Source organism: Bos mutus, chromosome 2, assembly GCF_027580195.1.
Source record: "Bos mutus isolate GX-2022 chromosome 2, NWIPB_WYAK_1.1, whole genome shotgun sequence".
Classification (NCBI taxonomy): Eukaryota; Metazoa; Chordata; class Mammalia; order Artiodactyla; family Bovidae; genus Bos; species Bos mutus.
Window position 1 is genome coordinate 88,493,535 of NC_091618.1, and position 26,637 is coordinate 88,520,171.

The window sequence follows — 26,637 nt, forward strand, 5'->3', positions numbered from 1 at the left end:
CATGGACTGCAGCCTACCAGGCTCCTCCGTTCATGGGATTTTCCAGGCAAGGGTGACCCTCTAAAATAGCATGAAAAAAATCTGTGGGTGTGTACAGGTTTATTTGTCTTTGTTTCCGTTATGGAAAAGGTCCCTAACTTTCATCACATATTAACGGAGTTCCCGACCCCCCAAAAAATGTATGAACAAGCTTTTTCAGGAATTACTGGCTTCAAAATCCATGCAAATCTCAATTCCCTTCTAATTTCCTCACAACGCTTAAAAACTGTTGAGCACAAAGAAAATGCTCCATAACTGTTTGGTTGGACAGGGTCTTAAGAGGGGACTTTCCTGTGGGATCATGAAAAGATCTAAGGAGATAATATAGACCTTGTTATAGAGATTTTGACGGGAAATATTGGATGTGACATTCATCGTTTTATCGACTTGGGCAGCCACCCAAGATCTGCAGGTTCTCGGAAGCATCACCCTAGGCACCGCCGCTATCCCCTAAAGCCAACCCCAAGCATCCAAGTCTTCTCACCCGCAGGTGCAGCGACTACAAGTCCCAGGATGCTTCGCTCTCGGAGCCTGAGCGAGGGTGGGGCGGATCCCCGCAGTGACGTAACCGACCAGGGCTGTGCCCAGGCAGGGCGGGGCGAAGGGGCGGGTCGGGGAGGCGACCGAGCGCGCTGGTGCTGATGCAGGATGGCTGAGCTCGCAGGAGCCCGGGAGGTCTGAGTAGGGAGAGGCTGGCTCCCTGCGCATCGCCTCGTCCGCCCGCCGCGTGGTCGTGGGCAGGTGGGCCTGGGGCGCAGCGCAGGGTCAGGAAAGGCAGGTCTGCAGCCGGCTGGGCCAAAGGTTAATAGGCTGCCCACCTACAAGGTGCCGGAGCGGCCGGAGCTGCCCAGCCAGCCGAGTTCGCGATGACCTGCTGAGAAGCGTCGTCTAGGCTGCGGGAGGCGGCCTTGTTGGGGGCGGTGCGGTTGTCAACCGCTCTCCCTCGTTGTGCCGAACCGCGGCCCCCCACCCATCCCTGCGCCCCCTCCCTGCCGCCGGCCGAGATGGCGGATCCAGCCGAATGCAGCATCAAAGTGATGTGCCGGTTCCGGCCACTAAACGAAGCAGAGATCCTCCGCGGGGACAAATTCATCCCCAAATTTAAAGGCGAGGAGACCGTGGTGATCGGGGTAAGTGGCTGTGAAGTCTGGCCTCCCTGATGCTTCGCGCCCCAGCCGGGCGCCCTGATGCCCCAGGCCGGGCAGAGATGCTCGGGCAGCCCCTTTGGACATCCCTTGGGAGCTGCCCTCTAGGGTGGACTTGAAGAGAATCCCCCACCCTGTAGTTCCCTCCTGGGCGAGTTGAGGGTCGACTGGAGGCCCCGGGGCGGCCCCAGGTGGCGGCAGAGGGGGTAGGGGGCGAGCAAGGGTTCGGCGCCGCCATTGTTATTGGGGTGGGGGCCCGAGTGGGTCTATTGTTCCCCGCCCTGGCCAAGTCGCGTGGGTAGTGTGTTCGCGTTATCCTCAAGCTCAGACTCCCCTTAAAGTATGAGCTCTGTAACCCACAAATGATTCCAGGTATCGTTTTGATTTATCGAGCACTTTGCCTCTTCTCACAGTTTTGGTAAAAGAAGGAAAAAAGCTACTGGAAAAATCCTAGCCTCTGCACCGAGCTCCCACAGCCGTGTCGAATTGGCTCCCCGCGGCGTTTCACCTTGCTCTGCACGCGGAAGGCGGGGGCTGGGGGAACACTGGTGGCCTCTCCCGGAGGCTTCGTATGTCTCCTCTTGCTTCCTCTCAACCCAGGCTGTCCTGACTTGGACCTCGAGTCTCACTCTTCCCCGGTGGGGCGACCCCCACCTGGTGTCCGCAGACCCTCGGGTGTGTTTCATGTTGGGCGGTGAGGAGGCTGTACGCCCACCCGCATCTGTGGGACCGGGGGTCCCAAACGAAGCCAAATAGCCTCTGTACTCAAAGAACAAGTTACTTTGTGTGGCTGGGGCCCCCTCGCTTTTGATCTCCCTTCCCAAGTTTCCCTTCCCCAGACTTGGCTCCATTTCTGCAGCGCGGCTGCTGGTGCGGGGAGGGAATACCTTTGGGTTTTAGTTCTTAAAGGAATATGTCAAATGAAATAAACCAGCTTTCCCCGCCCCCACCCCCACCCTTCCCCCTCCTCTGTTCCCAGCGTGTGTAGCTGACGGTACCCTCTTTGTATGCGAGTCCCGTGGGAGGGACCGAGTTAATGGGAGCCTCCCGATCCCCGCTGACACGTTCCTGGCAGCCTGCTCGAGGCTGCTGATGCAGCCTTCCCGGCCTCAGCATTGATTAAATGATGTCATCCCGATTACTGAGCATGCTCAGACTACCCCCTCCCTCCTATTTTCCCCCAGTGGCTGGGGTATTTAGGTCAAGTGATTGACAGGTGACAGTTTACTTAGGGTCTCTGCTGGAGTCAGGTCGACTCTTCTTAAGCACCAGAGGCAGACATTTGCCTGCCCAAACAGTCCCAGCATCTTTGCCAAGGTTGTGCCGCAGTCCTTGTGAAGGGCCCCAGGGACTAGCAGGTGCTGGTCGAAGCGGAAGGCAGGCTTTCTTTGCAAGGCAGGCTTTCTCTGCGGAAGGAGACCAGAGGCAAGGCTCCGGCATTGCCAAAGGACTTCATCGTGTACCTGCCTTAGAAAGGCATTTCCTCTTGAAGACCTCCTCTCCTCCTCATTTTCACAGTCATCAGAAAACCGTGACCTCCAAATGCTATGGGGGTGGTCGTTCATTCTGAGAGCTGGCCTGAGGGGCTAGGAAGGAGGGGTTTTCTATCTGCTTTGTGTTAAATTGAAGGAAAGATGTATGCTACAATTATTGATGAGGAAGAAAATTCTATACTTGATGGCTGACATTGGATAGTGACGTATCTATGGATAGTAGCTTGTTGGTTACACATCTAAGCTGGGGTCAGCCTACAGGGTGATTTGCTGTTTCCTGAGCCAGCTTGTGGTTTGGATAGAGTGGGAGTTACTGGGGACATCTAGCCCTGCCCCTTGTCTGGTAACGGTTTTTTAACCAATAATTGTTCAGTCCTAGAACATGTTCTGGTGACCCTATGTTTTCAGAGGTTTTAAAGAGAGGCTCAAGCTGTTTCTTTTCTTTCTCCTCCTCTCCCTCCTACTCCACCTTCTTCCTTTCCATGCTCTTCTCTTTCTCCGTCTTCTAAGGGTGACATACCAGAACTAGTGAAGTGGAGTAATAAATCATCCCTTTGATCTGTGTGCAAGGCAGAGATCCTTAATTTTATGACACTACTAAAGTATATTAAACAAATGGTTGTGGATGCGAATACACATGTAGCTCTTCAACTGTAAATCTGGGGTAAATTGAAAATTTTTTTATCTTACTATAATCCTTTAGTACAACACTTTTCAGTTTTCTTTAAGATAAATTTTTCTTTGAAATAAAGCATTCATATAGAAAATAAGTGTATATAGCTTTTCTTTTTTTATATAAAGTAAACACTCCCGTAACCACCTCTTAGGCTAGGAACCGGACATTTTCAGGACCCCCGAAGTCCCTCCCAGTCACTAACTCCCTGTGCCTCAGAATAACTGCTATTTTGACTTTTAGTTTTTTTTTTTTTTTTTTTAAGCTTTAGATCCATAAAACCACACAGTATGTTCACCTCTTTGTGTGAGTTCTTGTGTTCAACATGATGGTTGTCAAATTGGTCCACGTTGTGATGTGTGGCTGCAGTTGGTTCATCCTCATTGACCTGTAGTATCTTATATGAATATACCACAATTTATTTATCCAGTAACTGTTGGTAGTAACTGTTTGGGTAGTTTCCACTTCGAGGCTAATATAGATGGAGCGGCTATGAACATTCTTTTATGTATCTTTCAGTGAGTTTGGTACAGAACCGAAGACTGCCAAATGCTGAAGGGTGTTGGGACTTGAGTTGGCATGTGCTAGGACCCTTCCCATTCCTACTTAGAAATGTGTAACTAAAGGGAGTGACAGTTCTTGCAGCCTGTATCATCCTTTGTCGTCTGAGTAGAAGGCTCCCAGGTCAATTCAATTGGAACCCGCCCACCTGGCTCGGGTGCCGGTGGAGGCTCTCTTAGGTGGGCTCTCCCCTCCTTGCAGGGCCATAGATTGTGGGGATGACCAAAGAAGCCCAGAACCCAACAGAGATGAATGAAGAATGAATTTCTGTGCAGTTAACTGTGAGTCCAAATTCAGAATCTCAGAAATTCTTTTTTTGTTTTTGAAACTGGGGTGATTGTTTTTCCTTTAAAGTCTTGTTCATTTCTTGTGGAGATGTATGCTGAGAGGAAGATTTTGCAGATGGGGTTCCTAGATTTCTCTTTTTTTAAGAAATGTCATCTTGAAGTACGTGCTTAGTCACTCAGTCGTGTCTGACTCTTTGTGACGCCATGGGTTGTAGCCCACCAGGCTCCTCTGTCCATGGGATTCTCCAGGCAAGAGAACTGGAATGGGTTGCCATACCCTTCTCCAGGGGATCTTCCTGACTCAGAGCTCGAACCCAGGTCTCCTGCATTGCAGGCTGATGTTTTACCGCCTGAACCACCAGGGGTAAAGCTTGAAGAGATTCTCTCTCTCATTCTTGCTTTTCTCCCCCGTGCTCCTGTGCAGAACTTTCTTTCCCTCACTGCCCCAGCCACAGTTTCTTCCACTGCGGACTCTTGTAGCATTCATTTTGTATGTGATCTCATAATTTTTTGCCTTAGATGATCATTTTTTAATTTTTAAGAGATTCTTATTTATTTTACACATTTTTGTTTATTTTTGGCTGTGCAGGGTCTTTGTAGCTGTGGGGGTTTCCTCTGGTTGCAGCGTGGTAGCTTCTCTTGTTGAGTGCGAGCTCCAGCGCAGGTGCTCAGTGGTCGTGGTGCGTGGGCTTAGCTGCTCTGAGGCACGTGGAGCCTTCCCTGACCAGGGATTGAACACTTGTCCCCTGCATTGGCAGGCAGATCCTTATCCACTGCGCCACCAGAAGTCCCTCAGATTATTATTAATTTTGATCCCGTGTCTAATGACATTGTAAAGCAGGTGTAGTGCCAAGACCCATTCATGTTTTGCTTCTTGTACTTCTCAGGGTGTTACCCACAGAAGGCACTTAATAAATATTTATTGATCTCTTTGTTGAATCTAGAAGTCTTTACCTTGGTGTATTTTAATGACTTTATGGACTTTTCATTGACTGTAGGCTATGGGGAGTAGTTAAAAATAATTTTAAAGAGATGTGCTATGTGCTATCTCTTAAATGTCTTGGTAAAGAACTGTATTCAACCTTGTTAAAAATTAGGTCTGCTAATAACACTTGTGATAAGCTAGAAGTGGAGGGTGGGGGTGAGGGGCACCACATTAATTCTTTCAGAGAAAAATATTGGATTTAGAGCATTTCTCAGAACACTTCTTCATTAACTGCTAAAAATCCTAGTGAGTCATCCATTACTTTGAGTTCTGCCTGTTGGTTTTGATGTATCTGCATTGATGGAACTCTGTCTTGAGAGAGTTCTCAGTAGGTTTCTTTGAAATGGACTTTCGCATGTCAGTTTTGGGCTTTCCTCTTGTTTGCACTCCTGGGAAAGCAGGTCTTGTTAACCAAGGGTGCCTCCCCTGAGGCAGTGTAAGTTTTGACTTGTTTGAAAGCCAAAGCAAAATATTAGCCACAAACCCTGAGCTGGCCTTTGGCGTGGAAAGTGGCCTTAGGCTCCAGGAGATTAGATTAGTTCTGGTCAGTGGATGGGTAGGGAAGTCAGGGGTGGGGACAGAAACCAAATTCCAAGCCTGAGTTACTGTTGTGGAGATTATGGGCTGAAGATGTCAAGAAATATGGCCAGAATTTTTCTTTCTGTCTGTAGTCATGATTTTTAAAGGCAAGAATATTTTAAAATTTATACAGAGTAAAATGACTCTTTTCGGTTATAGTTCTATTGTAGGGGATGTGAAAAATACATAGAATTGTGTAGCAATGCTGTATTAGTTTTCTGTTGCTGCTGTAACAAATTATCACAAATTTGAAGGCTTAAAATGATACAAATGTATTATCACACAGTTTCCATACTTCATGTGGACAAAGAATGTCGCCTGCAGTTGGTGGTGCACCCTGAGGGGAATTCAGGACAGAGGAAAAAGGATACTGGTTCTGGATAGTTAAGATTCATATCAAAGGAATGTTTTCAATTAGTCCAGACTCTTCCATCTTCCCATACACAGAAAAGCACTAAAATCATTAACTTGAGATGTCTGTTTTTTGTGATTAGCAGTAATCTTTTGAAGTTCCACTACTTATTTTCTTTTTTCCTTTAACCCCCTTCAAAACCTCCTGTATATCCTGGCTCCTTTCTTACTCTTTAGAACAGTCCCTCAGAGCTATCTGACAGGCTGCCATCTCCTGCTCTAATCCTCAGTAAATGCCTTACATAAAACATAATTCTCAACTTTTAGGTTGTGCTTTTTTTTTTTTTTCAGTCAACCGAAGTCCATCAAGTCAGCTGGTTTCTCTGCTTAGAGTCTTACAAGGTCAAGACCAAGGTGTTGACAGGACCATGTTCTTTTATGGAGGATCTGGAAGAAAATCCATTTCTTTGCTCATTCAGGTTTTGGCAGAATCTGGTCCTTGTGGTTGTAGGATTGAGGTCCCGTCCCCTTGCTGGCTGTCAGCCTGGGGCTGTTCCTAGCTGCTAGAGGCCACTCTCAGGTCCTGGCCGTATGGCCCCCTTCCTATACCTTAAGAGCCAAGGGTGGATTGATCCCCTCTCATGCTTCAAATCTCTTCTGTCTCTTCTTCCATGGCATATCTTTCTCACTGACTCCTCTGCCTCCCTATTCCACTTTTCAGGGCCCATCTGGTTACAGTGAGCCCAGCCAGATAATATGGGATGATGTCCCTATTATAAGGTCATCTGATTAGCAATCAGTTTAATTTGCAAATTTCCTTTCATCCTGTAACTTTCATATATTCACACGTTTCGTGTAGACATCTTTTGAACCATTATTCTAACTACCATATACCACCATACTCAAGATACACAACAGTTTCATCACTCAAAAAAACAAAACCAAACCCCCCAAATCTCTCATGTCATCCCTCTGTAATCAAACCTTCTCCCCTCTCTTAACCTCTGGCAACCACTTATCTCTTCTTCTTCTACATAACTTTGCCTTTTCCAGATTGTCATAAAAATGGAATCATAAATTTAAGTATCTTTCTGAGATTGAGTCCATTGAGGTTTAGGTTGTTGTTCCATGTATCAATAGTTTATTCCTTAAAAAAAAAGTTCATTACTTTTTATTGCTTAATGGTATTCCTTTATACAAGTATATCACAATTTGTTTATCCATTCACCTGTTGAAGGACATTTGGGTTATTTCCAGTCTGAGATGATTGTGAATAAAGCTGCTATAAACCTTTACATATGGGTTCTTGTGTGAGTATACATTTTTATTTCTCTTGGGTAATCAGCCGGGAGTGGGATTACTAGATCATACCATAACTGTATGTTTAACTCTAAGAAATGGCCAGTTTTCCAATGTGGCTTAAACTAAAAAGTGGTAATATTTTATGCCAGACTTTTTAAAGAGGATATTCATCACTGTGTCTAAGTGAATATTAACAGTAGTGTTTAATAGTGTGGAGATATGTTCTTCCTAAATTTGGAAGTGTTTACATCACCTGAAAATGAATTCGTGGTTTCCTGTAAACCTGCCCTCTGAAATCCTGGAATGAGTGAACACAAGAGAGTAATTATAATCTGGCTTGTGTCGCTGGAGGTTCCTCTTGTTTATGGTGAGCACGCAATTGGTGCTAAAATAAAGGATTGGGGTTGGTAGAGGCATTGGGGAGAGTCAGATGGAATTGCCTATGAATTTACTAGCTCGCTGTGGGGCTTTTTTCAGGTTACTTAACTTTCCTGGGGCTCAGTTTGGTCATATTTCAAGTGGAGATAATTACTTAACTCACAGGATTGTTGGAATGAAATGAAATGAAGTGGTCAAAACAGGGTCTGGCACAGAGAAAATGCTCAGCATATGCTAATTACCTCTCACGTTCCTCTTCCTCTTGTAGGTCTCCTCAGTTTTAAGAATTAGCCTTGCCCCCCAAAATTACCACCCTTAATTCTGGCTAGCCCCTGAAAATGCTTCTTGCATCCTTGTTTCCTACCCACTAGTTCACACCATTCTTATCTGTGGAATTCCTAACCTTCAGAAGGCAGAGCTCAGGTTCCATTTACGTACTGTATCAGCTGTTCCTGTTGTCTGCAGTGATCACATATTGGTGTGTGCATGTGCATGTGCGCTTGCGTGAATATCCTCCTCGTGTAAATTACAAGCTTCTTAGAAGCAGAAGCTGTTTTTTTTTTTAACATCTTTGTGCTTTTTACTGTCGTTGTCAAGTTGCTTAGTAAGTGTATCTTGATTGACAGTTCTGTCTTCCGCTGTTTCCTTGCCTAGAATCAAGTCTCGCTAAATGCCAATTTCTGCATTTCCTTGAATAACTTGGGCATCACTGGGGATTTCCCTCTGCCTCCACCTGTGCTTCCCTGGCCCGACTCCCTGGTTTAATGACAGGGTTTTGCCTCCTTGACTTTTCTCCTCCCTTTAGAATAGGAAACTTCCCCCACCTTTGGGCTCCCTTTAGTGCCTGTCTCAGATTTCTCACCTGTGTCTCCTTATTAAACAAGCAAAAACAAAACTACCTACTCCCTAATGATTTCTCTTGAGTTAAAAAAGAATAGCTCCTTGACAGATCCAATTTCACCTGATTTCTCTCAGGTTTTCCATAAAGTCCTATCTTTGTGGCCGAGAAAGCTCCTCCCTTAACCTACTTGCTGCGTATCCACCAAGGTCCTTTTACAAGGAAGAAAGCTGTTGAGTGTGTGGTTATTTGAAAATACTGCAGAACTTGAGAGAAAATAGAGTTGTAAATTCATTCTACTATCCCCAACACCAAACTTGGACGCAAGGCAGACAGCCCAGGACCAACTTCCCAGCTCTATGACTTCTTCGCTTTATGTACTTAGACACATGGCCACACCACACTAAGTTCCAGTTTCCTGGCCTGTGAAATATGGATGATAACACTCTCCACCTTTGTAGGATCCTTGTGATGGTTACATGAGCTGATGTGTATAGATTGCCGAGTATGGTGCCAGGTTCAGAAAATGTACGCTGTGAGAAGACCCACAGTGGTTATTTCTCTGCACGTTTGTCAGATTAACTAGGTTTTAGAAAGCTTAAGACCCTTCATAGGTTCCCTGGTATCTTCAGGTTGTGTTAAAGAAAAAATTATTCTCACATTTGTAAATACAGTAAGGAAGACTATTATAGTACGGGTTGATACTGTTCCAGTAGGGGAGAGAAATCAGGGTCAATTTCAAGTACAAGGGGAGCAGGTTGGTGGGGTGCATAGGTGGAAGGACAGTCACTAAGAGAGATGTGAAAAGTATGGGGGATTCTTGGTACAGGCAGGCCAGATATAAAGCTTTTAAGATACAAGCATTGAAGTATCTGGGGTGATGAGGTATTGATGGTGAATGGGGCGGATTCTCTCTAAACTGCTTTAGGAGGAGTCTTGCTCACACTGGACTCTGCAAGGACAGACATGGAAGTCCAAGTTCAAGGCCCAGTTGAGACGAGGGCTCAGAGGAGCCTGATTAAAATATGGTCAAGGAGAGAGTCTTGGTCGTTTGGAACCCAGATTCTTCAGGGGTGCATCTGTAGACCTTCCATACTCTGGGCCCAGGTACCTTCCTAGCCTCACCCTTTATCTTGTGTTCATCTGTGCTTCTATTCCCCTAGGTTTCTCAATGCCCTTCTCCACCACAGCTGACCACACCCCACACACCTGGGATAACCATCCCTAAATTGTACCTGCACGGCATTAGACTAAACCCCTTGCAGGTCAGGAAGACTTACTGCCATTTCAGTTCCTGGACTAGCAGTTGGAACAGAGTAGTTGCTCAGTATAAGATGTCTTTTGAACAAAGTGAAAGAATGCTGACCTTCCTAAACTGTCTGATGTCCAAGCTTAGGGTATTTTTCTTGGATTTTTATCTTTGACCTCTGTCCAGCTCTGGTGACTTTTTCCCTACTTTGACCATCTTCATCATTTTGTTGTTATTGTCTTGAAAGAATAGTTTTCTCTGGGGTCCTGATATATGCTCATTGAAAAAAGACTCAGACCATACAGAAAAATATGAAGGAGAAGGTAAAAAGCACTTTTAATTTTATGAACTAGAAAACATCATTGTTAACATCTTATTGTTTATTCCAGCTCTTTTCTACTTTATAGAAAACACATTTTGTTTTAAAATGAAGATACAGTTTTATAAAGTCTGCTTTAAAAGCCACCATTTTACACAATGGTATACCTCAGACATCACCATTTATTAAAGATTATATATAATTTCATTATGTGTCTAAAGTGAAAGTGAAAGTCTCTCAGTCGTGTCCGACTCTTTGCAATCCCATGGACTGTAGCCTGCCAGGCTCTTCTGTCCATAAAATTCTCCAGGTAAGAATACTGGAGTGGGTTGCCATGCGTTCCTCCAGGAGATATTCCCAACCCAGGAACTGAACCCAGGTCTCCTAAGTAATACTTTATTTTCCACTGATAGTCATTTGATTTTCTGTTTTCTTTTTCTATTATAAACAAAGGTGTGATAAACATCAGTTTATCAGTACATATCTCTTTGTATCCTTGCCCAATTTTTTGTTAGAATACATTCCTAGGATTGAGATTTCTGGCTAAAAGGATATAGCTGATTTTAAGGTATCCACGGGTTTTCAGAGGGAGCAACTTAGAGATGGTGAATTGTCTTCTATTTTATATCCTCACTTCTTTGCCCACCCCATAGAGTTGGTGCCAGTTTGTTTCATAAGGCATCCCTTCATACCAGAGCTAAATTAAATTCTCACCAAGAGTGTGTACTTTGTCATGCACTGTTAACCCACAAATCCAGGACATGACAATGCCTTCAGACTTCTAATGTAAACCATAGGTTTTTGTAGGCTGTCTCTTGTCAGGTTCAGTATCCTAAAGGATGTTGTTTCTTGGAGGTGATCAAAAGCTAACTCTCTTGAGACAGAGAGAGATAGAGGTCAAGATTGTAGTCTTAAAACTAGGATGGATGTGTGCTTTCTTCTTGGAGCTTATAGTGAACGGCCTGTCATACCTTTGGGCAACAGTAAGTTGAGAAGGGATATAATAGCCCTCCCAAAAAAGCCCTGGAAAGAGCTTTTTACCACCTTCTCCTTTGATTACTAGGTACTCAGAAAAAATATAAAATTTCAAGCACACACCAAAGTGGAAAGAATATCAAAATGTACCCCCATGAGTCTGTCAACCAGTTTCAGCTGTCATCAACAGATGAGCTAATCTTATTTTGCTACATGCTATATACCTCTAACCTTTTCTCCCCAAATCGCTCAATTATTTTAAAGTGAAATCTCACGTCACATTATTTTATCCCTGAACTTTAGTATTTGTGCTGCCTAAGCGAGTACTATTTTATCCCTAAACTTTTGATATCTCTAAAAGATCAGGACTCTTAAAACCACAATAACATCATCTCAACTAAAATGTGCACAATTCCGTAATGTCTGATACCCAGACAAGTTCTCCGCATTGCCTCTTAAGTTTCTTCTACAGTTGTGTTTGCTCAAATCAGAGTACTAGGTACGATAGACTACAAGTGTGGAGAAAAAGAAAAGCTTGTCCATACTGACCCTGAAAGAAGAGGGAGGGAGGCTTCTGCTCTAGAATCATGTGTGGCCGTGGAGACGCACACTGAGCAGTCAGGGCTAATCAAGATTTCCAGCCTGTCTTCCTTAACAGTGGTCACGCCCTAGTTATGCTTTTTAATAAACCAACTCCAGCATTGCAGTGTCACCCAGAAAAGCTGTTTAAAGAGCTGCATGCCTTATAGCTCTCCCTCACCCCTACTCTCCCATTGTTTTAGTTGACTTGTATAAATGTCAAGAAAGCAGGCAGATGTGTTACTCATTTGTTTTCCAAGCTCAGTACTCACCCTTATAAAATTGGTGTGTGTGTGTGTGTGTTCAGTCCCGACTGACTCTTTGCGACCCCGTGGACTGTAGCCTGCCAGGCTTCTCTGTCCATGGGATTTTCCAGGCAAGAATACTGGAGTGAGTTGCCATTTCCTTCTCCAGGGGATCTTCCTGACCCAGGCATCACACCTGAGTCTCTTCTATCTCTTGCACTGGCAGGCGGATTCCTTACCAGTTGGCCACCTGGGAAGCTCCATAGAATTGTTGCCAAGTACATTTAGAGCAGTTCTTTTAGGTGTGTCTTGGTATGTTACTATTTACTATCTTGTCAGTCAGTGGACACTCATCCTTTATGTGAATTGGATACAGGAACATAAATCCAGAGAGGTGAAGGGAACATGTGTAAGTGAGAAGAGAATTCAGTGCAACACAGTACTTTAAGGAAAAAGGTTTGAAGTTCTCTTTTTATATTTTTTAAAAAATTCCTTTTATTCCTGTATCCCCCTCTTCTTATAAAAAAAGGGAGTTGGGTTGGAGAAAAAGTGCAAATAAAAACCAAATCCAATGATTGAGACTTTAACTTCTCTGACTGCAGAGTATGGTCTTGAGAGCTGCTGATCAATAATGTTATTTTAGAAGCATGTTGTTTAAAGAGCATGGTTACGCAATTCTCGGTTGGCAAATCTCAGGGACTCTCCCCAGGCTCTCTGACAAGAGCCGTCCCTCCCACTTCTAGGTCTCATTTTGCCTCAAGGGGAAATGAAGAACAGCCCGCTTCAGTCCTCTGAGGAGGTTACATCATAGTTTTTTTACTGACGACCTGTCTGGTACCTCACTCCACTGAGATTGTTGACTTTCATCTGGGAACCTGGGTGAATAACAACTCCATCTGACGTCAGAAACTTGGGGGAGTCTTGGGGGAAGGGACTTCTGTTCTTCTTTCATAGCACCCCCAGCTCCATAGAGAGGAACAAGTGCCCATTTGATTGGTCATTGTCCAAAGCTCTGTTGTTCCTGGTTACTGGTGGCAAGATCCCGTGGGTAGCGTTCAGCTCCTTCCTGTGTCTGCCTCTGGTAAGCTGACCCCTGCAGGGTCTGGCTTCCTGGGCTGGCTCCCAGGAACTGGCTGTTTTTCCATCTCGGCATCACCCACTGCTGAATGGATAAGTAGTCTGGACCCACAGATTCAGGCTCATGTGGGCTGGTCTCAAGGTTCAGAACAGGTTGGGCTGTGGGAGGGTCGGGTGGTGGGGTGAGGAAAGTAGGAAGACCACATAAGCCTTCTTGCTGGAGACTGGCCAGGTTTGACATTGGGTTGATGCATCCTACCACCCATCAGGTGGTACTTGGATGCCTGCTCTGTTCCTGTTCCTGTGTGGCGCAAACTTACCCACCCAGAAGGGGGAAGACTCTTAGGCAGAAGACTCTTAGGTGAGGCTTTTGGCATTCCAGGACCCCTGCTACTAATGTCATCACGGTAGCATTGAAACTATCTTCTAACTACTAATGGTTTGTTGATATAATATTTGTGAAAGTAGACTTTAGAAGGGAAGTGCTTAGCTCTTTAGTAATAATTACTAAACAACACAACCTACTAATTATCTGCTCAGGCAAGTGGGGAAAAAACACCAAAGTACTATATCCTAGAGTAACGCTTGCTTGTGTGCGTTGTTAAATTTTCCTTAATGAATATGGCTCTTGGAAAAGACTGGCTTGAGGATGTATTTTTTTTTTCCATTGGAGTATAGTTGATTTACAATGTTATGTTAATTTCTACAGTACAGCAAGTGATGCATATATTCTGTATATGCTCACCCTCTGTGAGGGCCCACACTCTATCTGTGGAGTGTGCTTCTTTCTGAATCTGAATAAATCCACTTCTTACCTATCACTTTGTCTCTCACTGATGTCTTTCTACAATGAGCATCAAGAACCTGAGCTTCATTAGGTCCTTAAACCAGATACCATGGGTTTTAGCTGGGTTTGAGTCCCACCCATGTGGGTTCAAGTCCCAAGCAGGGTTTTGGCTGGGTTCGAGTCCCAGCACATGGGTTCAAGTCCCAACCTGAGGTAAATGGTTTCACTTGTAAAATATTCTCTTTGTCTTTGTTTTCTCTAGATTACTGTGATGAATTTAGATTTGGCGGAAGAGGGCTGTTTTACGGATATTCTTCAGTCTGTGGCTTCATTTTGAAATATTCTAAGGTTTAGAATACTTCTCTGTGAAGTATTTCTTCAAATACTGAATCTGTCTTATTCTCCCTCAATTGGCACTACAGTTACGGGCATGTTGGGATTTTAACTGTGCACTATATGTCTCACACATTTTCTGCCCTTTTAGGGGGCATGTGAGGACTTCGCAGGTGGCGCTAGTGGTAAAGAATCTGCCTGCCAATGCAGGAGACGCTGGTTCAGTCCCTGCATTGGGAAGATCCTCTGGAGTAGGAAATGGCAACCTGCTCCAGGATCCTTCCCTGCAAAATTCCATACTCTGCACTGAGTTCACACTCACTGGAGAAGGAAATGGCAACCCTCTCCAGTATTCTTGCCTGGAAAATTCCATGGACAGAGGAACCTGGCAGGCTACAGTCCATGGGGTTGCAAAGAGTCAGACACGACTGAGCACACAGGATATATATATATATACACACACACACATGCACACATTCTTTTTTATATTCTTTTCCATTATGGTTTATCACGGGATATTGAATATAGTTCCCTGTGGAGGATATATTTTAAACTATATTTTCTGATTTACACAATTATCCAAACAAGTTTGTAAAGGGGAAAATGTACACCTATCTTGCTTCCTTAGTTCTATTAAAAACAAATATAAAGAGGTAACATACAGGTTAATGTAAAACTTTAAATGAGTTCTTTATTACCATACTTCTCTTTATAAAGAGGCATTTTTCTGTACTGTGGACTTTTTGGAGCTTCACTGCAATACTGTGCTGTCCAAAATGGTAGCCACCAAGCCCCTGAGTGTGGGTTGTCCAAATTGGGGGGTGCAAGAGATATAAAATATTTGTAAACTGGCTTTCAAAGTCTCTGTACAAAAAACGTAAAATATTAATTTACTCATTTTTTTTTTTGGTATTCATTACATGTTGAAGTAGTAACATTTTGGATGTATTGGGTTAAATAACATTAATGAAATAAATGTCCCCTATTCTTATTACTTTTTAAAATGTGACTACTAGAAAATTTAAAGGTACATGTGTGGCTTGCATTTTTGGCTGGCGTTATATTTCTATTGGTAATATATTTCTATATCAGATGGCTGCGCTAACATTTAGATGCCAACATCTTGATTGTCCAGGAGAAGGCAATGGCACCCCACTCCAGTACTCTTGCCTGGAAAAATCCCATGGATGGAGGAGCCTAGTAGGCTGCAGTCCATGGGGTCGCTAAGAGTCCCACATGACTGAGCGACTTCACTTTCACTTTTCACTTTCATGCTTTGGAGAAGGAAATGGCAACCCACTCCAGTGTTCTTGCCTGGAGAATCCCAGGGACGGGGGAGCCTCGTGGGCTGCCGTCTATGGGGTCACATGGAGTCGGACACGACTGAAGTGACTTAGCAGCAGCAGCATCTTGATTGTCTTTTGCGTTTAGGAATTTTGGTTCTAGTCTGGCATATTGGATTATTGTGTGCTAAGATCAGTTGTGCTAAGCATTGTGAACTTGCTGTGATAAGTGAGACGAGATCCCTGCCCCCACCCCACCCTCAACCCCGACCCGCCAAAAAATTAGTGTGCTGAGTGTCCAAAGAGAAGAGGAAACAGTGTTGTTGGAGTTAGAAAAAGAAAGGACATCCCACCTCAAGCAGGGGGATCCTTTGATCCTTACCTTGACACTCGGTGGAAGTCTGCTCTGCAAATGTAATATTTGTTCCTTTGATCCTTACCTTGAGACTGGGTGGGAGTCTGCTCTGCAAATGTAATATTTGCTTCTTTATCTTCAGTTACTTTACAATTATGTGTAGCCGCTTTACAGATTTCTGTTTTAAATATTATTGAGAAAAGACCTGAGTAGGGACCTGTGCTATAGCCGGGCCTCTCTCCTTTCTCCCCTCATCAGTGCTGTGCCGCCGCTGCTCCCGGGACAACAGCCCACCCTGAACTCTGTAATTAAGTACCAGCCATTTACAGCCTGTGTGTGATGCGGATTTGTGATGCGTATGTCGTGGGTGACACTGAGAACACCAAACGGTGAGAGGGTGCGGCGTCTTGGGAGAAAAAACGGCACCGTGCCCTCCTGCCGCCTGGCTCCCGCCGCAGGGCAGCAGCCCGGGGCGGGGGGAACCCAGCCTCCCGCCTCGCCCTGGCCCGTGTGTTTTTAATTTCCGGCATGATGATCAATCTGCCGCGTACCCTGTCTCCATTCTGCCGCTAATGCTGGGAATGATGAAACCTCTTGTCCTGAAAGTGCATTCCCCTTTAGCACAGGCACCCTCTGATGCGGTCCCTCCCCCCAGCTAAACAAAAGCTCCCGTGCCCATTAGGATGTCAGGGTGGGCAGCGCTGCGAGGGAAGAAGGCGAGGGAGGGCTGCCTTTGTCGCTCACAGGTGCGCCTCTTCTTTGTCCTGGTATCTGAGGAAGAGGTTGCCTTGCAGGTGAAGGCCACACAGCTCTTTGCAGAAGGAGCTGGAAACTCTTTTACACCCATTTATGTCTCTCTTTGTATGGGTTGGGACAGAATTGATTTTTCCTCCTTTGTCAGTGGCAGAACTGCTTTTTCACATGATGGTAAGGTGAAAGCATAGCAACAGCAAAATCAGCCATGGTCTTACCACCCTACATCATCCATGTTAATTTTTTAATATCCTCCTTTTCCTGCTCTTGGTTGATACTTAAACATTTTGGAAAATTAATGTATTTCCAACCATAGATATACAATTCTTCCTTAAAAAAAAAAAAAGAAAACAAAAACCAGAGCCTACTCCATAAGTGGTTTTCCATGTTACATAGTATCTTTATGGTTATAATGTTCAGTGGTGACGTAAGTGATAGATCACTGCTTGATCATTCAAATCTCCTTTCCCCTTACTCTGGGTGCTGGTGTAGTGATCGAATGCGTGCACAGAGCTGTTTTCTTTTGCCGAGTTATTTCTAGAGGATACCTTCTCCAGAAGTCAGTTTACTGGACCCAGTGCTGTGAACATGTGAATTGATGCTGTCCAGTATTATCCTGTTGTTTCTATAAAGGTCTACCATCCCTATGGCCTCTGGGGATTTATGAGCTTCCCGTTTGGCAGGGAATTAATTTTTAAGGTAAAGGAGATAATCCTTTGAGAGGGTGCTTACAACAGTACAGTGGTCTGGGATTCATGTGTCTTGGGTTTTGTTCTGGTGTTTGCTCTAATTTATATGAATTTTAAACTAAAAGTGTAACTATTCAGTAATCTGTTTTAATTTGGAATATTGCTGTCAATGGGCACTTCTGGGGTCAGGCTGGCAACTGAGGAGTCTCCTGGTCTTTATAGATGAAGGAAGGACTTGGAAAGGTAGCAATACTCTACCTGCCAACATTCATCAGAAGAATTGTTTGGAGGTGGTGATTTATACTTATGTTTAACTCAGGGCACTTCTCACATGCTCACAGATATAATTATTCAAATATGCTATAGCAGTGAATGAACCACAGACCTTCTCTAACCTAACAGCAGCACATTTAGGGATACATTTTGCTGGATGACTCAGGACATCTTGTAGGCATCCTTCCTTCCAGGAGGTGTGGTGACACCTCACAGAAAGCATGACTTTGTGCTTTGATAGTTCTGTATATCCAGGCACCAGCATGCTCTTCAGTCTGTGGTAGCCCTCTAACCAGGCTCACCATCCTGTGGGCGTCACTGACAAACCCAGCACTGGGCCGTGAGAGCCTAGGTAGGGTAAACGAAAAAGACCTTGACTGCTTCTTATTGTAATACTCTTGGGGAACAATTCTGTTTGTTCTTCACTCTATGTAGTCTTTTGGATTTCCAGAAGTTCCATTCAGAGTATGTCAGTTCTCTGCTCAAAACATTTAAGGACTCTTCTTTGCTAAAATAAATATGAATTCATCAACTTGTTCCTGAAATTCACCAAAACTCTTCACAATACGTTCCCCCAGCCTTTCTCAAACCTAACTATACACTGTATCCTGACCTCAGCCTGGGCTTTCACTCTTTCAGCAGTTGTTGGTGAGGTTCCCATCTCATGGAGTCCCATTCTGATTTTTTTATTCTCCTGAACTGCTTTCTCACCCTAGAAATTCACCAGGAGGCATTTCCTCTTGTCTCTAATCTTGGAATTACCACATTTAGATGTGAGCGCCTTTCCAGGTTGAGGTCTATTTGATTAATTTTCTTTCTTTTTTTTTTAAACAGTTTTACTGAGGTATGGTTGCTATACGTTGCTTGATTTATTTTCATACTCTCAGCATGTGATTCATAATGGGTGCATAGTATATGATGGTGTGTATGAATGACACTGAAAGAGTGTTTCTTGTAGACTTATTGTTCACTTTTATGATTGTTTTTATTTCATTGTGCCCCTCTTCCTTTCTCTGTCAATCCTACCTGAGGACTAAACATGCCCACATGTTTCTTTGTGAAATTCACCATAATTGGGCCAAACAGCGAACAGGCATTCCTTAGGTACACAGTCCACTTATCCAACCTCAACCAACTCACTGTCTAGTAAGAGAGATAAACAGAGACACACACATAATGGCGATGTGGCTAATAAGTGATGGAATAGTACTCAAGGTTTATTGAAGATGAAACACCTTTAAGGTTGGGGCAAATTTTGCAAAGTGTTTCCATTTTCCAAAGGAAAAGATTGTTTTGTATTGAATATCCAAACTATTATGTTCTATTCAGCTATTCAACTGTCAGAAGCAAAAAGGAAAGAAATTAGAGACTCATTAAGTACAGAAAATGATTGCTTTCAAACAATTTTCTCTTCTTCTAAAATGTAGAACCCACATGTAAAACACTCTTCTCTTGATTTGCAACTTACTAGTCTTACAAAGTTATTTTAATGTGAACTGAAACCTGGTATCATAAAGAAAGAAGGGTCCAAGAAATTATAAATTGAAGACATTAATATAAATGAGCCATACTAAGAATTCCACTGATAGTCTTCAACCCTGGAAGGGAAGTATCTGTAATTTACCTAAATTGCCTTGAAAGGAAAAGAAATAAGAGACTTCCTTCCTTGGATGCCTGTTTCCTGGTATTTTCCTAGTAACCAGGTTATGGAGTGATTGAATTATTATTATTATCCCATAGCTGTTATTTTCATTTCAAAAGAGGAGGGTTAATTCCAGCTGAAGCTTACCTTTCAAGTAAGTTTATCCATAATACATTTAATAAATCAGTACTGAGCCATATGGTCTGGGCCCCCTACATTGGGAATACAGAGTCTTAGCTACTGTATCACTAGGGAAGTCCCTAAAATTGCAATTTTTAACTTAGGGTAACTCTGTGATGTGAATGTCTGACTTTGGTGTCCCATAAGTCACCCTGGGGCTGCGTGCTTTAGGGAGAGGTGTGACTGGTGGGGAAAGCCTGGGGTTTGGGTCAGTAGAGATGAATTAGGCCTTGACTTTATTGCTCTGAGAGCATCATCTTGGGCAAATTGACCAATTTAACATGTCTGCAGTGAAATGGAGATGCTGAGAAACCTGGTGGATGGGAGCGAAGGTGAAATGATACCATTTGTGAGAGGATTTTGCACTCTGTGCCTGCAGCCCCCACTCCTAACCCCCTCTGCATGTGGTCCATGGTGTGAAGTCCTACTTCTGTCCTAGACCTCTCTCCTACCAGACATCCTGTCCAGTCCGCATGGGAACAGAGACCTTCAGGCATCTCGGCAGTGAAAAGTCCTAGACAGAGCAGCTTTTTCCACTCTGAAAAAGCCAGAGTTTGTTAATTCCTCTGCAGCTGAGTAGGCTTGTTCAGCTTGTATGTCCCTGTGACTTCAGTTCATGTCATTAAGATCACCACCACACCATTTATCAGATACCCAAGGTCCCGGGACCCTGTGAAATGAGTATCTCCTGAGACAATTCCCATCTTCTCTGTGGAAGGCAAAATAGTAACCCCCGAAGATGTCCATTTCCTAATTCCTGGAGCCTAATTCCTGGAAATACTATGTTATATGATAAAGGAGAAGTAAGGTTGCAGATGGAACTGAGGGGATTACTTAATTGACCTTAAAATAAGGAGATTGTTCTGGATTTTCCCTATGAGCCCAGTGTAAACAAAGGTCCTTAAATGGGGAAGAAAGATACAGAAGAGTCAGAACCAGACAGATCACATCTTGAGAGAGACTGGAGTGGACTCAGCTGGTCGTGGCTGCTTTGAAGGTGAAAGGAGAGCCTGAGCCAAAGTATGCAGGAGGCCTTTAAGACCTGGAAAAGGCAAGAACACGGAGCCTTCAGGAAAGAAATGCAGCAGGAACCTTGCCATTTGCCCAGAGAGACCCACTGCAGACTTCTGACCCAGAGAGTTATAAGATGATAAAGCTATATTGTTTTAAGCCACTAACTTTGTGGTAATTTGGTACATCCCCAGTAGGAAATGAATTTACTATCCCATTTTTAAGTTTTTTACAAACAAAATGCACATGTATTTGCCAGAAGTGAATGTAAGAAAAACAGCAATATTTGAAGGGCTTATTTTCATATTGACAGTAAAATATTCAACATTCAGAAGGAAATTTTACCTGAAATGGAGTTGTGTACAATCCTTCTAAAATAAAAGAATTATACTAGGTGCTTGCTGTATAGAATATTAATTAAATAGTAAATTTTTCAGAATTCACAATTATTGACCTATATAATTTTTTTGACAGAGAAACATTTAAAAAATTTTTTTAAAAAGATTCAGTGGCAAAGCATATTCAGCTATAGCCTACCATTTCCCTTTATTTACATTTCAAGACTTGTTGCTGCTTTTATTGTTAAAAACTCTTGGCAATTTCAGCTTTTGGATAATTAAAAATGGAAACCAGGTGAAGTAAAGTAAATTAAAAGGGATTTATTTTATTCTCTTGAATGAGAACATCATGGACATGCATGTGCTTTGCACTGAAATGTTCGATAATTAATATCCACTTACCTACAGGCTCCTTAAAAACTAGTTCAGTGTATTTCCTCAGCCAGGTCATGGGAATCTCTTCCTCCTGAATTCTTTGAGGTTGGGTCTCCCTATCTCCCCTGCAGCCTCGTGTATAGCTCCTGCTTTCATGGCTCAGTGTAGGATGCCCCAGGGCACCGAGGCAGGAGGATGACTTCGGATCCCATCGAAGAACAAGTGAGCTTTTACAGCCATTCATCCTGCCCTGCTTCATGCTTGGCTCAAACCAACACAGAAACAATTAAGGTTGGTAGCTGCCCTAGAATCTGGCTGCACAGTCAGCTTTATTGAACCATTTTTCTACTCTTCAGGTACCTTGTTTGATTATTCCTTGGAAAGCTATTCTGCTGATTTTGTGGTTTTTCCCATTTGCCTTCTCTGCAGCTCAATTTTCAGTATTCCCCAAAGATCTCTCTATTTTGACAATACCTTCTACTTCTCAGACCTCAAGACAGATGGTTTTCCTGATAATTTATCTCCCCTCATTCTTAAACCCACATCATTGTGGACACTCTTTGTCCGATACCCTGCCTAGATTCTCCGTTCTCCATTTAAAGTTTACAGTCCAGCGATCTAGTGATGCAGAGAGTGCCTTATCTGGAATGTTTCATGCTCATCCTGAGGAAAACCTCTGATTTGTTTTCAAAACCTTGGAAACCAATTTTGAAAATGTCCCTCATTTTTTCTTTCTTCAGCAAAGCAGGCAGCTGACACAGTGGCCCCTCCCTGTCTGCCAGCAGAATCCGGTGAGTGGCCCTTCCCCATCACAGGGCTGACCCACCTTTGCCTCTTTACAAGTGTCGCGCCTCCTCTCTGACAGTTACTTTAATTGTGAAGTTTGCATTCAGTCATTTCCATAGCAACAGTGATCAGGGAATTGATAGTTTTACTTTGTAATTACAACCTGCCTTGGGGAAAGGGTTTAGCAGATATCTAGTTGGTGCTTTCTCAGTAGACACTGGCGAGACATTGGTGACAAAGAAGGGAGCTCATGCTTACAGACCAGGGGAGAAAGATCATTTCAGAGGCTATGATGGTGCAGGGTTAGAGGGCAGATACAGGTGTGGGAGCACAGAGAAATGAACTTAGCTCTTGAAATTCATCTCTTGTCTCTTAACAGAAGCACGATATCTTATGATTGTTATGACATGGATGCAAAAACATTGCATTGCAGTTACAGAAATCAAAACTGGCGGTTATGAGGTAGGCTTGACTAGAAAGGAACACAGTACAGGTGACCTGTTATTTTGTTTTAAGTGATGGTTACACGAGGGTACATGATTGTCAGAATCAATTGGTGGAATATTGGAATATATCAGATCTATGCATTTATTATATGTAAATTTAAAGTTTGTTGTAAGGCAGTGCTCTGTGTACTAATATATGGAAAGATCTTCAAGATGTATGAGGTGAAAAAAGCAAGGTGGTCCCACTATATTTCATGACACCTGGAGGGTATAAACATGCCCCAAATTAAAAAAAAAAAGTGAGGTGGATACAGGTGTAGATCACACACCACCTTTTAAGGCATAAAGAGGGAAAACTAAGAATCCATGTTTGTCTGCTGCTTGGTGAACAAGAACTCAGGAAGCCAGGTGGGGAGCTGGTAGCAGAGGCTGACCTGAGAGGTGAGGAGGTGGAGAGCAGCTAGCATCTGGGGGGTGGAAGGCAGGGTTGTGAGGAAGATTTCTCACTGTACTATATACCCTTTTGTGCTTTTTGGTGTTGGAACCATGCAAACATTTTTCTTATTCAAAAAATTAAAAAGAAAATGCATTGAAACAGAACTGAGAAGGTTTTAAACTGAGAGATAAATGGTTTCATTGTTCTTTATAGCAGGTTATTTACCAATTGAATGTTTTTAAGCAACTTTCAGTGCTGCTGTGGCAGCTAGCCTAGGCATATGTCCCGCCCCCATGCCAGGCGCCCTGTAGCAGGCCCCTCTCTGCGTATCGCCCCATCCCAAGTCTGGTTTTGGGAACCTCTCCCCATCATTCTCTTTGGCTCTGAAGAGAAAACATTATTTGCCATCTGGATAATGACTTATGTGAGACATGGCCTCAGTTAGTCTTTTTTTTTTTTAAAAACACATTTACAGAGCCAGTATCTTCTACCGTATTCTATCTCTACTTGGAACAATACAAGCTTTGCGATCCCATGGACTGTAAGCCCGCCAGGCTCCTTTGCCTATGGAATTCTCCAGGCAAGAATACTGGAGTGGGTTGCCATGCCCTGCTCTAGGAGATCTTCCCAACCCAGGGATCAAACCCCAGTCTCCTGCATTGCAGGCAGATTCTTTACTGTCTGAGCCACCAGGGAAGCCCCCAATTATGAACAAGGAATTCTTTTTAAACAACATTTCTGGTTTGAATTAGGTAGGGTCTTCTTGCCTCTCCTGTGGGTGGGCTGTGCATGGAGGTGGCCTCTTACTGAGTTCATTCTTTCTAACAGTTAGAATTGGTCCTGGACAGACAGAAATCCTGGCCCTCTTTCCTTACATTTCAATGCCCCCTGTCTTATATGAGGAGCCTCAGCAATACCTTCTCTGGTTGATAGGCCAGTGGGAGCGCCATTCACAGGCCTGGATTCTGCCTCTCCTGGTTTGTTTCATTTCTTCTGGTTCTGAGTTCTCCTCCCACTGGTCCTACAGGGGGCAAGACCAAGATAACTGCTAACTGCCAGAGTATCTTAATCAGAACCTTGCAGTCTTTGTTCCTTTACATGTCTTATCTTTCAAATGAAGATGCTGCTAGTTTTTCTTCTGGAAGCCTGGAGAGAATGAAGATATTTTTGGAGTGCTTATGTATTCTGACAAAAGACCTTATGAGAACATCTCACATGGCTTCTATCTATCATTGTTTGGATGTTCTGAACCTTCACCCTGAAACACACACAAGATGAAATCTGTGTACTTAGCTGTTTAGATATAAGTGTCTTATCAAAAGAACCTAAGTAAAAATAGTTGTTGGCCCCTGCTGAGTTTTAGTTCCATGCATCAGGCTTGGGTTTCCTGCTTATACTGTCATCCCCAAAAAGGCAACGCCTGTGGACTGGCAGTGGAGCGCTGGTTTGAGAATTGTACTTGAGCTGTATTGAGCTCTGAGGGCAAGCATGCTGTGATTGATTAGTGATGTCTGCCATGGGAAAGAGATGGGACGCAGTTCAAGGGACAGGCATAGCTTGTTGTTTTGTGTTTCGCAATAAACCACTTCACATCGTTGCATTTTTTTGTAAATTGAAGGTCTGTGACAAACTTGTGTCAAGCAGGTCTATCAGTGCCATTTTTCCAATTTTCTCTGTCATGTTTTGGTAATTTTCCAAACATTTCAACCTTTTTCATCGTATTGTAATGTTTGTGGTGACCTGTGATCAGGGATCTTTGATGTTACTATTGCAAAGAGATTATGGCTTACTGAAGGCTCAGATGATGGTTAGCATATTTTAGCAATATTTTAAAATTAAGGTATATACATTGTTACTTTTAGATCAATGTTATTGCACAGTTGGAAGACTTCACTGTAGTATAAACATAACTTACAGGCATTGAGAAACCAAAAAATTTGTGTGAGTCAACTTAATTGTGATATTGCAATTGCAGTAATTGTGACATTTCTTTTTTGCAATGGTATGGAAATCCTATGGGTCCTGTGGAATCCAACCCACAGTATCTCTGAGTATGCCTATATTTGCCAAGCTTGCCTTTGTTGGCCCTGCCCTAGTTTTTTTTGTATCTTATATAGTGCCTAGTGCTTTTTACTAAGTGTGTGTTTGTGTTAGTTGCTCAGTCATGTCCTACTCTTTATGACTTCATGGACTATAGCCCACCAGGCTCCTCTGTCCATGGGATTCTCCAGGTAAGAATACTGGAGTATTCATTCTGTTCTCCAAGGGGTCTTCCCAACCTAAGGATTGAACCTGGTCTCCTGCCTTGCAGGAAAATTCTTTACTGTCTGAGCCACTTAATGGGTCAGTTTACTAAGTATATATTCAATAAATATTTGCTCATGTTACTTTTTTCTTTTTGAATTTGCTTTTCTAGAAATATGATTATCCAAATAAGCAAGTGTATCTGTGAGATCAGGGCGTCTGACACTGATACTTACAGTGTTTAAGTAGCACAGTACAAGGAGCGAAGGTCTGGCTCTGTGCCCATCTCCCTCCTTAAATGAACCTTGGCTAAACTCCTTTGGTTCATAGTTTGAGCTCTGTGTAGTAGATGTTGGCCATCTCCTCTAACAGCTCCTCAGCACATAATACATACTTATTACTGTTCATGACATCCCCAGTGAGTGCTTTAAAATATTTCCAAGGCCTGTCAACCACGTGTAGCTTACTATTTAAAGTAGTAGTATAAATGGCTAAATGTATTGACCAGATGTCATGTACCCAAGTAGCATTTCAAGTGTTTGCATGTATTAGCTCATTAAAAAAAAAAACACTTTTAATTTTATATCGGAGTATAGCAGATTAACAATGTTGTGATAATTCCAGGTGGATAGCAAATGGACTCAATCATTTATATACGTATATCCATTCTCTCCCAAACTCCCTTCCCATCCGGTCTGCCATGTAACATTCAGCAGAATTCCCTGTGCTATACAGTAGGTTCTTGTTGGTTATTCATTTTAAATATAGCAGTGTGTACACTGTGGATCCCAAACTCCCTGACTATCCTTCCCTCTCATCCTTTTCCCCTGGCAACTATAAGTTTATTCTGTAAGTCTGTGAGTTAGTTTCTGTTTGGTAAATAAGTTCATTTGTATCATTTCTTTTTAGAATCCATAGGTAAGGGGTGGATATTTCTCCTTCTTTGACTTACTTCATTAAGTATGACAATCTCTAGGTCCGTCATTGTTGCTGCAGATGGCATTATTTCCATATATTAGCTCACTTAATCCTCACAAAGTCCTATGAAATAGTTATTCTTATCTTTCTAACTTGAACTCAGAGAGGTTAAGTAGCTTGCCCAAGGTCACATAGCTACTGAGTGGTAAAGCCAGGTTTTCAGCTTTAGGCAGTCTGATATAAACCTGTCTAAACAGGGAGGTGGGCTGAGCACTTGAGCAGGAGGCAGAGACCTGCATGTTCTTGGGAAATTTCTTCTCTGGGCCCTGACTTCCCCATGTATAAAATGCAAGGTTGGACGGGATGGCTAAGATCCCTCCAAGCTCTACCTTATTTGATTCTGAGTTACATACCAAAGATATCGTTGAGCCATGCTGGTGCATGCATCTGTGCTCAGTCGTGTCCAACTCTTTGCGACCCCATGGACTGTAGCCCTGCAGGCTCCTCTGTTTATGGGATTTCCCAGGCAAGAATACTGGAGGGGGTTGCCATTTCCTTCTCCAGGGGATCCTCCCAGCCCAGGGATCAAACCCACATCTCCTGCACTGGCAGGTGGATTCTTTACTGCTGAGCCACCTAGGAAGCCTCAAGCCATCCTACTACTCACCCTGAAATCTGACCAGTGTTCCCTGCATGTGTTGGAGATTCACAGA

At 43.4% G+C, this 26,637-nt stretch overlaps 1 protein-coding gene across 2 annotated transcripts in view; it reads left to right on the top strand.

The window, feature by feature from the left end:
• Positions 1–672: 672 nt before the first annotated feature.
• KIF5C (kinesin family member 5C) overlaps positions 673–26,637 on the top strand; it is a 159,845-nt gene continuing 133,880 nt past the window's right edge. For both annotated transcript variants that reach the window (XM_070390183.1, XM_070390175.1), the window contains exon 1: positions 673–1,169. In XM_070390183.1, coding sequence (XP_070246284.1) covers positions 1,044–1,169 — 126 coding nt within the window. In that variant the 5' untranslated portion in view covers positions 673–1,043. The remainder of the gene's footprint in view (positions 1,170–26,637) is intronic.